Raw genomic sequence first — 12,181 nt, forward strand, 5'->3', positions numbered from 1 at the left:
AGATTAAGGCATGCAAAAAGGCAATTAGAAACGGTGGGCGGGGAGGACTAGCCTTAAAGGCGCAGTACAGCAAAACAGCCACCCACTGCAAAAATGTATAAAATAGAATCTTATAAAAGTTATAATAAAAAATCTGATGGGTGTTTTAAGCTGAAACTTTACAAACACATTCTGGAGACACAAAAGATTCATAATAAATCTGAAAAAAGGGGTAACCTAGGTGCCCTTTAATGTTTGTTTCAATCATGTATGGCCTGAATGTAAGTAAATTAAAAGAAGATTTTCCTCATGCATGGATGCACTCTGGTTTGTAGAAGCACTGAGCAATTTTATTCATTAGACCAGTATTGCAGTATCATGGTGTTAGTAAAGGAGCAAAGAAAAGCTTTTGTTTTTACTTACAGTTGTTCTCCGACAAGGGAGGAGTTACGAGAAGTGGATTTGGGTGACAGGTCATAGTCACTGTCTGAGCGGTAAAGGAAAGACTCACGCCGCTGACAGTGACTGGCCATACTGGGATGCAGGATTAAACCAGAGGCTGGTGACGCTTGTAGATCCAGTGGACTGCAGCCAATAGATGGTCCATTCTCCACTTCTAGACTATACAAAAAGACACACAGAGTCTACATGGTAATTACATCAATAAAACAAAAACAAAAACAGTTATGGGACTGCAAATGGAAAACAATTACTGTACTGTATAAAAAAAAAAAAATTGAAGTGCCTTTATTACTGTTTTTTTTAGATATTATATTTCATGCACTGTGTAATAACGAGGCACCAGTCACAGTTTTCACTGTGGCAATAAATAACAAAAGTTTGTTGAAATGAATTTTTGAAGGAGTTTATTATCTGGCCAAATCTGTAGGATAGTGAGATTATCTGACTTGTAAAAAAGTATTTATTAACAAAAGAATAAGCAAAAGAAACTAAAATTTTTAAATATACAATAATGAAGTGCATAGGCATGAGTCATGAAGGTGATTAAGTTGAGGATTAACAGGCTAGAGTATAATAAAGTAAACATAATTCTAAAACAATCAACAAGTGAGAAAGTTTTTTGTTATGAATGAATATCAGATACAAACATCTAATTAGAATTAGAATATCTTATACTGAAACACATTTTGTGTATAGTGATATGTTTACGCTTCTGCTGTTAATGCAGTGGTTGGAGGAAGTTGGATCTTCCTGCAGGTCTTGATGCACGGAGCAAGCAAATGTGGGCCTTCGAGTTTTCAGAAGAGGAAATCTGACTAATCTGGAATGCGCAGATATATATATATATATATATATATATATATATATATATATATATATATATATATATATATATATATATATATATATATATACATATATATACACACACACACACACACCCACACACACACACACACACACATACACATACACACACACACACACACACACACACGTTAATAAGCAAGGTTTCATGCAGTGCAGCATTTCAAACAGCTCATATTATATATACTGTATATACATGATTGTTTAAATGTAAAGTTGGAGCAAATGGAGCGGAATATTCCATTTTGAGACCACTCCATGAGATAGAATATTTTGTAATCTATGGTCTCCAATTTTTTTTTTTTAAATGTCAAAACAGATGGTGGATGGTGGGTCTTTTTTGCTGTCTGGAACAATGTTAAAGTTGTGATCATCAAACTCTCACTTGGGGGATGGTGGGTCTCACTGGAACGGCCAGCTGAGGGTCTTTTTTGAGTGCTAAGCTAACTAAAATACACGCTTCAGTCGTTTATTCAGAGGCCAAAGTGCCAGGCCATTCCCGTCAGGCAGTCTCCGTTCCTGACTTAGGGGTTGGGATGTCCCATGCCTGGAGGTATGCGCTCTCACCCTAAATTTCTCTGACGTGCCATCGGGGATATGGAAAAGGGCTTTGGTCACCTAATCTCAATCTTCAAATTCGGCTGACTCTCTAGAGAGGGCACGGAGAAGCACCAGGTGCTCTCAAAATACTCAATGGCTCAAATGTGAGGTGAGGTTGCCCCAGAGCTAACCCCAAAATTGAATGCTTTGAGTGGTGGAACTACAAATGGTTGTTGTTCCAGAGCCAACTTGGAACTTGGCGGTAGAGCCACAAGCAGTGGATGCACCAGAGCCAGCTCGGAACTTTTAAGGAGAGGTGGTAGAACTATGAGTTGGTGCCTCAAAGGGCTTGCCACTCCAGTGCACCAATGGCACGTATAGCTGGTGTGTGCAATTAACTTTCAGAGCTTAAGTGTGTGGGGTGTCCAGGAAATGCTGGAAAACTGGTGTTCTTTCAGGGACCCCTACAGGGCTCGTGCTTGCTCCGGAGAAGGTGATGCTTTCCCGGCCAGAGTTAGGCTCAGTTCAGCCATGGAAGAAATTCTCTGGAAGCGGGGCCTTAAGAACTGTGACACGATTCCTAGTCATGCTTTGCTCAGGTGAGGTCACTGGCAGCCAAAGCAAAGCCCAGAAAGCGCGACTGGGCCCGAGCTTTGCTCGGGTGAAAGCCCTTGAAAGTTCATTCAAAGGGGGCCCTTGGAACTAAAAGGAAGATAGAGCCGGAGGCCTGTGGAGGAGCTGGGTGATGGCAGGTCTCTCTGGAAGGAAGAGACAACGTTCACTGCTTCAATCTTTCTCCCAGCCAAAACGCCAGGCTGTCTGCCAAGCGGCCCCCGTTCCCAGGTTATTTGTCAGAACGTCCTGCGCCTGGTGGTATGTGCCCTGACCCCGGTTTTCTCTGACCTCCCATCAAGTTTTTGATGATATGTAATTTCGTGGACTTACTCTTATGAATGAAGGGTCATACCATGGATCCTTTGAAAGGAAAGAATAGCCATTTCAAGTCCCACACGGCCGTCGCAGTACCTCTTCGGTCCTGAATTCAGATGTCCTGAAAGGGGGATGGTGGGTACAATGACAATTTTTTTTCTTGCTTTAGGGCACCAACAAAACTTAGTTAAACCATTCATGGTGTTTGAGGCATGTTGGAAAAGTCTAGTCTGATTGCTAGGGGAAACTGGCTTTTGCCAGATCACCTCGAGTCCAGCCCAGACATCAGTGGCGGTTTTGTGGATTCATGACGGGTTACTTGACCGCTGTGGCGTGCTCCCGAATCTGACCATCCAGGAGATCAAAACAGCCTCCAGAAGCCCGGACAGGTCTGCCTATGTCATCAACGTGAGTGTGACTCCTTGGCTCTGTGGGTGGGGGACACCAGTAGTATGCACTCACTCACTTATCTTCTCTTTCTTTATCGCACATTTATCGATATTTATTGCTATGCAGTCTTTATTGGGTTGGGCTGAAGAGCAGTGTACTCGAAACATTACACGCTTTGTGTCAGCTATTTTAATTTTTAAAAATTGCATTTTTGGAGCTTTGGTGTTGCCCACTGTCTGACTGCATTTGGGGATTCCAAGCTGTGTTTGGGGTAGAGGACCAAAGCAGGATGTAGTAGGTTAGGTTTCTAAAGTAAAGTAAAGTAGGTTTCAAATAAGCCTGATTTACTTAATTATAGTTTGATCAGGTTTGTTTAATTAGAGTTGAAACTAAAATGTGCAGAGCTGTGGCCCTCCAAGAGTTTGACACCAGTGATCTAGATGCAGAAGGTTCTGACAACAGATAGAAAGAGACATGAAAAAAGCAACGGACTGATTACCAGTCAGCGAAACACCGGCTGTATAAATAGGCACCTAAAAACACACACATCTGCACACCACAAACACACCACATAGAACATAAGGTACAGAAAAATCACACAGACCCATAAACCATAACAAAATTTGAATTATTAACTTAATATTATTACCTAAATTGATTATGGAGCCAGAAAAGGGGTCTACAGAGTATACTATTTCACAGATTTCTTGGGAAAAGGCAGAACAACCAGCAGCCCAGACAATAACCAGCAAATCACTCAAAGCTTTGGCATTAACCCTCTAGGGTCTGAGGGTGTTTTGGGGCCCTGGATATGTTCTGATGTGCTCAGACATTTGTGCTTTTTCAGTTACTTATAAACATATGAGCAGCAAAAAGTGTAATGTAGGGGATCAATGTATGTTAAAAGATAAATCAGGAATTTATTAGCTCATTTCAAGGAATCGAATCTTGAAGATTCGAATCAATTGATTCAACTCAATTGAGTCAGACTGAATCAGATTAAAAGCTTTATGCTTTATCTACCATTTGTCCAGCAAATAGAAGGCAACATATTTTACCAATTTCATTTATATTATTTACGTAGCCAATGATAACATAACACAAGTATTGGGTTAAATATTAGCAAGGTAACAAAATATACAGCTCGTGGCAATGACTTAGAAGCACATAAACATAAACACATTTCTTACGAAAATGAAACAAGGGTTTATTGAGCTACACTATGATACATTAACTTCTACACATACACACAGAGGCAGTTCAGAGGATGCAACTGTCAACCGTCCCAAATTATTCTAGTTCTAGTACTTATTACTAGATCATAGAATCACATCTGAGAAGCCACAAAAGCAGAAATTTGGCTTATCTTTAATTGATCTTGTAGCTTATATTCCTAGGGCTTGAGTGTCCACATATGTAAGTACATTATATCAAAAGATGATACTTAGGTTTGTATTCTAATTAATTTCCAATAAGCCCAAATAGCAAAGAGAAATAAAAAATGCATGTAAAAACAGTTTGGGCCTTAAGAGATTAAAGTTTTCATAATTATGTGAAACTCATCTTGTTTACTTGCTTAAAGAACATTACATTGACATTATATTGTTTTCTAAAACTGACTCTATAGCTGTTACTAATGCAGTGATTCACACCTGAGGAGACAAAGGCCCACATAATGGGCCATGTGACTGAGGAAAGAGGAGGAGGACAAAATATGTTTATTCATTGTAGGAACTCAGCCATATTCTAAGTGGAGTTAAAACCAGCAGTCATGAAAGCCTCATTGCGCCCCTTCGTCTCCTTCTTAAATAAGTATCGCCCAGAGCTTAATTCCAATACACACTCTCCTTCCAACTTTATAAAACAAAGGATGTGTTGTAACCATCGGTTAAAAATTGATGGCCCATCGGGAAAATCCGGCCATTTGACTGTCACATGACTATGTTAATTAACTTGCACCCAAAAGAAGAAAGACACACGTGTGTCTCTTCGGGCGCGTGATCCTCCCCCCTTCCCTCGTGCTGTAAAGAAGGAGATAACACTCATATTGTTTCGATACAAAAAGCCAGCACGATTTTTGGACATTCCACGTTTAAAAGTGTGCTTGCTCTAATGTTTTGTTGCTAATAGTTGTGTATGTTTTACAACGTATGTAAGCAAGTATGTTCACTATGGGGCTTCTGCGTACGTTCGCGACTCGCATGAACTCAGTCTGACCCTGTTCTGCTCGTATAACCGCTTTCCCGTGAACACTCAGACGCAGCCCCGTCCAGCAGTAGGGTCAGTCATTCAACTTTTCTGAACTCTTACTTCCTAAGTCTCGTAATTCTGCCGGAGCAGTTACCGGAGGAATTCCCATTCAACAAATTTCCCGTGTGCTGACGTCAAACTCTCCGTGATCGGGACAGGGAGTCCCACCCTTCAGAAGACGAAGGAGAACCCTCTCCAACAAAGGACATCCCCGCCACGTCAACACGCTGCAACCAATCGGCTTCGCCGGAGTTTCCCTCAACCAGCTGACGAGTGTGACTGGTCAACAAAACGCAAGTAACACTAACAACGTTCACTCCTTGCTGAAGCTGGTGTTAAACTTAAGCAGTAAACCTTAGTCAGATTCTCTGCTTGGTGGTTTTATCAGGTTGCAATGCTAAGAACTTAGCAAGTGCGAGACGTTAGGGACTCTTTGTTGTTCATCCTCTGTCATTCACCCTTTCCAGAACTGTGTGTGTGTGTGTGTGTGTGTGTATCTGTACGTTTGTCTTTTAGAGTAGTGTACTGTGTGTTTAGCTTAATAAAATTGTTTCATTTTAAGTTCCTTGTCGGAGTTGTATGTGTTTCTAAGTTACTGCCTCAGCTATATGGTCTTGTTACCTTGCTTGAATAAATACTGAAGTCCTGTTTTATATTATTATTGTTGGCCACGTAATAATATAACATAGATTTACTAAAGCTAAAATCACGCTGCTTACTTCTATTAGGGTGGACCAATAGATGACGTAAGTGTACGTGTTAACCTGTTTCTGACTTTTAGTCAGTCATTTGAGTCTTCTGATTCGAATCTCTGAGAATTAATTTGAATTAATTCGAATTTATGAGCTAATTCTTAGAGTACCGGACATAGAAAATGATGTAGTGCCTGGACCATTTAATGTTTATTATTTATAGTTTATTTACAATATATTTAGCTATTACATATAATAACTTAAAGGGTTTCTATATTACCCCTTTAACAAGATGTAAGATATGTCTTTGGTATCTTCCAAATGTGTCTAAAGTTTCAGCTCAAAATACCCATCAGAAAATTTACTATACCCTCTTGAATATGCCCATTTTAGACTCAGATGACAGTGTGGCTATTTTTGTACCGTGTGCCTTTAAATAAGCTGATTCTCTACATCCAACATTCCAATGTGCATATAGGCTACTGCATCAAACAGCACAGTGACAGAGACAGACACGGATGAACCAGATTCAGGATTCAGTTTGATTCATGAGTCAAATATTGCAACTAAATTTATTTGATATATTTGTGGTGGAGTTTATTCAAGCAAATGATGCAATAATGCATTGTTTTCTGCAATGTTAAGTCATACACAAATGCTATTACAAAGTTCAGAGTGTACACACACACACACACACACACGTTTATGGACCCAGCCAATGAAATGGGAAGTTTTTGTACATCAGCAATCCGAGGGTAAGTTTTGTTTTAAATAATTATCTATTAGTTCCATACCATTGGCTAAGCTAAGGACTCTGTTAGGTGGTTCTGTACAATTTCCAGCCAAGCAAGCAAGTTTATTTTTTCTGAAATGCCATGGATTTCCTGCAAATTCGGGGTCTAGACACTTTCTATGATGTCATCACGACACGGATTCACTCAAAATAAAGACCATGTGGATGCAAACAGCCCTCGCTAAACTATGATACTACACACATCATGATCTTAGGTGGGAGTATATACCTTTACTCTGGTCTGTAACTCTCCATTTAACAAGATGACGACATGTTAAAATGTTTAAATATGAATAAACTTAAAGTCACATTTCCTAACAAATAATACTCTGAAATACCATGAAAAATTGAGGTAAGTGAAATTAGTTGAATAAAGGTTGCAGGCACAGCACATAACACAGGCATGGCATCACGCCTCTTTCACAGCGCACATGCTAGCAGAGCAGAAAGTAGTGTGCTTTCACATCAGTGGCATCTGCAGTGCACACCTGCAGTAGTGGGTTTAGCATCTTGCTGGGGAAGGCACGGAGAGACAAACGTGCCCCAACAAAAATCATCTGCCCCATATGTTTGAAATACCATTTACTTAGTGTAGTAATTTAGAGTGGTAATCCCAGGATAAAGACGTTAGGGGCCATTCATAATTGGCATCTTTTTTACGTGCAAGTTTGTTATTCTGTATGTGCAACCAAAACAACGCTGGGGAAAGCAAACTGACGCATGCACACAAAAATGCAGAATGTGGTTTTGCACGAGTTACCTTTTCCAAGGGCACTTGACCATGACAGACCCTAACTTTTGGACTGGCTTTTGCTTTGGACTTTTGCTGGTAACAGTCTGGATGATACTTTTCTTTGTTGGTCTGGAGCACACAACATCCATTTTTCTCAATAAAATTCATAAAAATACCGATTCATCTGACCACAGATGTTTCCACTGTGTGATGATCCATCCCAGATGCCTTCAAGCCCAGAGAAGTCGACAGCGCTTCTGTACACCGTTAACATAGGGTTTCCTTTTGGCACAGTCAGTTTTAACTGGCATTTGTGGATGTAACTACGTATTGTGGTACTTGACAAAGATTTAACAAAGTAGTTCTGAGCCCAAGTGGTGATATTGCTTTAGATGAAGGATGATTCATGGTGCAATGCCTGAGGGATCGGAGATCACAGTTGGTCAGCCTAGGCTTGCGCTCTTGTCCTTTTACATGCTAAAACTCCTTCAGATTCTTTGAATCTTTTAATTATATTATGCACTGTTGAAGGTGAAATTTCCAAATGTCTTCATATCTTTCTTTTCTTTGATACACATCGTTTTTAAACATTTTAATAATTTTCTCAGGTATCTGTTGGCAAACCTCTGCTAGACTAAACCTTTCTTGGATGCTGCTTTTAAACCACATCATAAATACAATCATCTGTTAACATCACCCATTTCAAATAGGGATGGACCGATACCAGTATCGGGTCGATACTTTGTTAAAGTACTGGTATCGGGCATGAAAGGCCGATACCACGCACTGATACCACTCAACAGTAATTCACTACATGGATGTGATTTGTTGCCATACCTGACTTCAATGTCTTAATGTATTAATTAGCCTAATGTATTATATATTAATAGCTTAATATACTATATTAATAGTCCTTAAACAATCCGTTTATAAAATACATTATTAACAAATCTTTAGGCTACTGAAGAATAAACAGAATATGAAATATGATCCTTGTATAATGATCACAGCTAAACAAGCTAGCTGTAATGATTCCGCTGACAGAGAGGAATCCATATGCAGTACGTTTATTAAACAACTGATGAACAACAGAGTTTTGGCAAGAACAGTAATACTCAAGTGCATAGAAGGTTTAGACGAGGTCGAAGACGGCCAGATAATGTTTGGCATCAGGGTACAGGGTGAGATCAGGGCTGGCAGCAGAGAATCAGAGTCCAATAGCAGGCAAAGGTCTGGGCAGGCGGCGAGATGAGACAGGTCAGTAAACAGTCTGGGTTGGCAACGAGAGAACAATCAGAAGGCAAGGAATAACGCTCAGAAATGTATGCAGGGCAAAACAAGACGAGTGAGAGCTGCTTATATATGTGTGTGGATGAGGATCAGGTGCAGGGTAATCAGCGCCAGATATGGGGAATTCTGGGTGATGGAGTCTTTAAAAGAGACGGTGATGGTGACCTCTGCTGGTCAGTGAGGGGAATGGCTGGGACCGAGTCGATGACACAAGCACTCATTATGGTGGCTTGAAAAGCCAGCATATTGTTATCTATCAAAACTTTTTCTTCTTCTTCTTCTTCTTCTTCTTCTTCTTCTTTTCTTCTGAGACTAATTTCTAAGTCTCCTCCTAGGGCTTTCAAGCTACATACTTCAAACTTTCGTCAAACCTTCAAACTGGTCTGACTCGGGTTGCTATATCTTTTCTAACTGATCCGACTTTGGGTTTTCCGAAAAACGACCCAGAAAAATCCCAAAAGTCCCATTGACTTAACATTGGGTCAAACTTTGTGAGCTCATAACTCTGCATCAGACTGTCCTACAGACTTCTAACTGGACTCATTTAACTCAGTCTAGCCAGCAGCCAATAACTGATGACTTCTTAACTTACTAGCCACTCCCTAGCAACCACTTACAGCACCCTAGCAACTGTCCCATAGACCAGTGTTTCCCAACCCTGTTCCTTGAGGCACACCAACAGTTCATGTTTTGGATGTCTCCCTCATCTGACCCATTAACTTCAGGTTTTAGAGACTCTTCTAATGCAGAGTTTCCCAACCCTGTCCCTGAAGGCACACTAACAGTACACATTTTCATCCTCTCCCTAATCAAACACACCAGAAACAACTCATCAGAACATTAGAAGAGACTCCAAAACCTGAAGTTAATGGGTCAGATGCGGGAGACATCCAAAATATGTACTGTTGGTGTGCCTCCAGGAACAGGGTTGGGAAACACTGCCATAGACTTCCATTGTAAAAGACTGTCATTGACTTAACATCGGATCAACCTTTGTGAGCTCATAACTCTGCATCAGACTGTCCTACAGACTAGAGTCTGGCCTCATTCAACTCAGTCTAGCCAGCAGCCAATCACTGATTACCTTTAAACTTACTAGCCACTCCCTAGCAACCAATTTCAGCACCCTAGCAACTGTCCCAGAGACTGTGACTAGCTATTCTAACACATGCTAACAGTTTAAACTTCCAACTGACATGCTAATCTTCCTAGAAAGGTGCTAGCAACACGATAGTGACATGCTAGTCATGCTAGTAACATGCTAATTCATGCTAACAACATGCTAATTCATGCTAGAAACAAGCTGATTCATGCTAGAATCATGCTAGTAACATACTAATATCATGCTAATTGCATGCTAATATCATGCTAGTTACATGCTAATTCATGCTAGAATCATGCTAGTAACCTGCTAATTCATGCTAGTAACATGCTGGTAACATGCTAATTCATACTAGAGTCATGCTAACAACATGCTAATTCATGCTAAAAACATGCTAGTAACATGCTAATTCATGCTAGTAACATGCTAATTCATGCTAGAATCATGCTAATTCATGCTAGAATCATGCTAACAACATGTTAATTCATGCAAGAAACATGCTAGTAACATGCTAATTCATGCTAGAAATACGCTAATAACATGCTAATTCATGCTAGAATCATGCTAACAACATGCTAATTCATGGTAGAATCATGCTAGTAACATGCTAGAATCATGCTAGTAACATGCTAATTCATGCTAGTAACATGCTAATTCATGCTCGAATCATGCTAATTCATGTTAGGATCATGCTAATTCATGCTAGAAACATGCAAGTAACATGCTAAATCATGCTAGATCATGCTAGTAACATGCTAATTCATGCTAGAATCATGCTAGTAACATGCTAATTCATGCTAGAATCATGCTAGTAACATGCTAATTCATGCTAGGATCATGCTAATTCGTGCTAGAATCATGCTAGTAACATGCTAATTCATGCTAGAAACATGCTAGTTCATGCTAGAATCATGCTAACAACATGCTAATTCATGCTAGAAACATGCTAATCCATGCTAGTTACAAGCTAATTCATGCTAGACGCATGCTAATTCATGGTAGAATCATGCTAGTTACATGCTAATTCATGTTAGAATCATGCTAGTTACTTGCTAATTCATGCTAGAATTATGCTAGTAACATGCTAATTCATGCTAGAAACATGCTAGTAACATGCTAATTAATGCTAGAATCATGCTAATTTATGTTAGCAACTGCCTAGCAACCACTCAGAATACTTTAGCAACCGCCTAGCAACAACCCAGAAACATACTAACATATATGTACTTATCTATGCCGACTGTTTCAAACTTCATAAAAACTGCTTCATTTATTTACACTTTAAAACGACTTCAAACTTTTAGCCTCTGCTTTTCAAGCCACCATAAAGTTTGTCCTCAAACTTTAATATCTAGTTTTATATATAAACTATAGATAAGAAAAAATAGAAGAAAATGGAACATTATTTAAAAAAATCGAAAGACTACAGGCTGAATAAAAGCGCCCCGTCAGAGCTGATCACTTCAGTTTTCAGCTTCTGAAAAGATCCGACAGCCTATACAGATCACACAATCTCAATAAACACCATGTAAATGTATAAATATTTCGATAAGTATTGTTAATGGAATATTTATAACGATATGATCTTGCTTTTGGTGTGCACGCTTTCTCTCTCACAGTGGCAGTTGACGTGCTATAACACACTACGCAGCACACACTGGCAAAATGACAAGTGCTGAACTCCACGGGACCAGTTTTATTTGTTGCCGATTTGCGTGTTGTTCCTTTTTTAAAATGCTTTTTATTTTTTAAATCTCTCAAGTTAATATTGGCTATCGGGTAACATAATCGCCCTCAGAGATATTGGAGTTCAATAACGTGGTCCACAGTATGACTATTGACCCGTACCTCCCTGTAAGTTTACACACTGCATACACAGGCCTACAGCTCTGGTGTGTTATGAATTGCATGTTTTAAATGACAACGAGACATGCTACATTTAGTTTTTATTGTAAAATATACATTATAACCCAGTACACAGTAAAATAATATTTTTTTGAATGGCTTGCCTATTGGCGGCGTATATAACCGTTAAGATCAAATAGGCTAAGCATATTTTATTTATATTAAATCACATTAACACAAACTAGAAACCCATTGACTTTTTTCGTTTCCGTATATTTTTATCAAACGAAAAATGCAATAAATTGTTT

At 39.4% G+C, this 12,181-nt stretch overlaps 1 protein-coding gene across 3 annotated transcripts in view; it reads right to left on the reverse strand.

The window, feature by feature from the left end:
• The window catches only part of pde4bb (phosphodiesterase 4B, cAMP-specific b), a 152,140-nt gene that overhangs the window by 58,649 nt on the left and 81,310 nt on the right, over nucleotides 1-12,181 (reverse strand). For all 3 annotated transcript variants that reach the window (XM_056473792.1, XM_056473778.1, XM_056473786.1), the window contains one exon: nucleotides 403-600. In XM_056473792.1, the coding sequence (XP_056329767.1) occupies nucleotides 403-512 (110 nt within the window). In that variant the 5' untranslated portion in view covers nucleotides 513-600. The remainder of the gene's footprint in view (nucleotides 1-402; nucleotides 601-12,181) is intronic.

Source organism: Danio aesculapii, chromosome 2 (genome assembly GCF_903798145.1).
Source record: "Danio aesculapii chromosome 2, fDanAes4.1, whole genome shotgun sequence".
NCBI classification, from domain to species: Eukaryota; Metazoa; Chordata; class Actinopteri; order Cypriniformes; family Danionidae; genus Danio; species Danio aesculapii.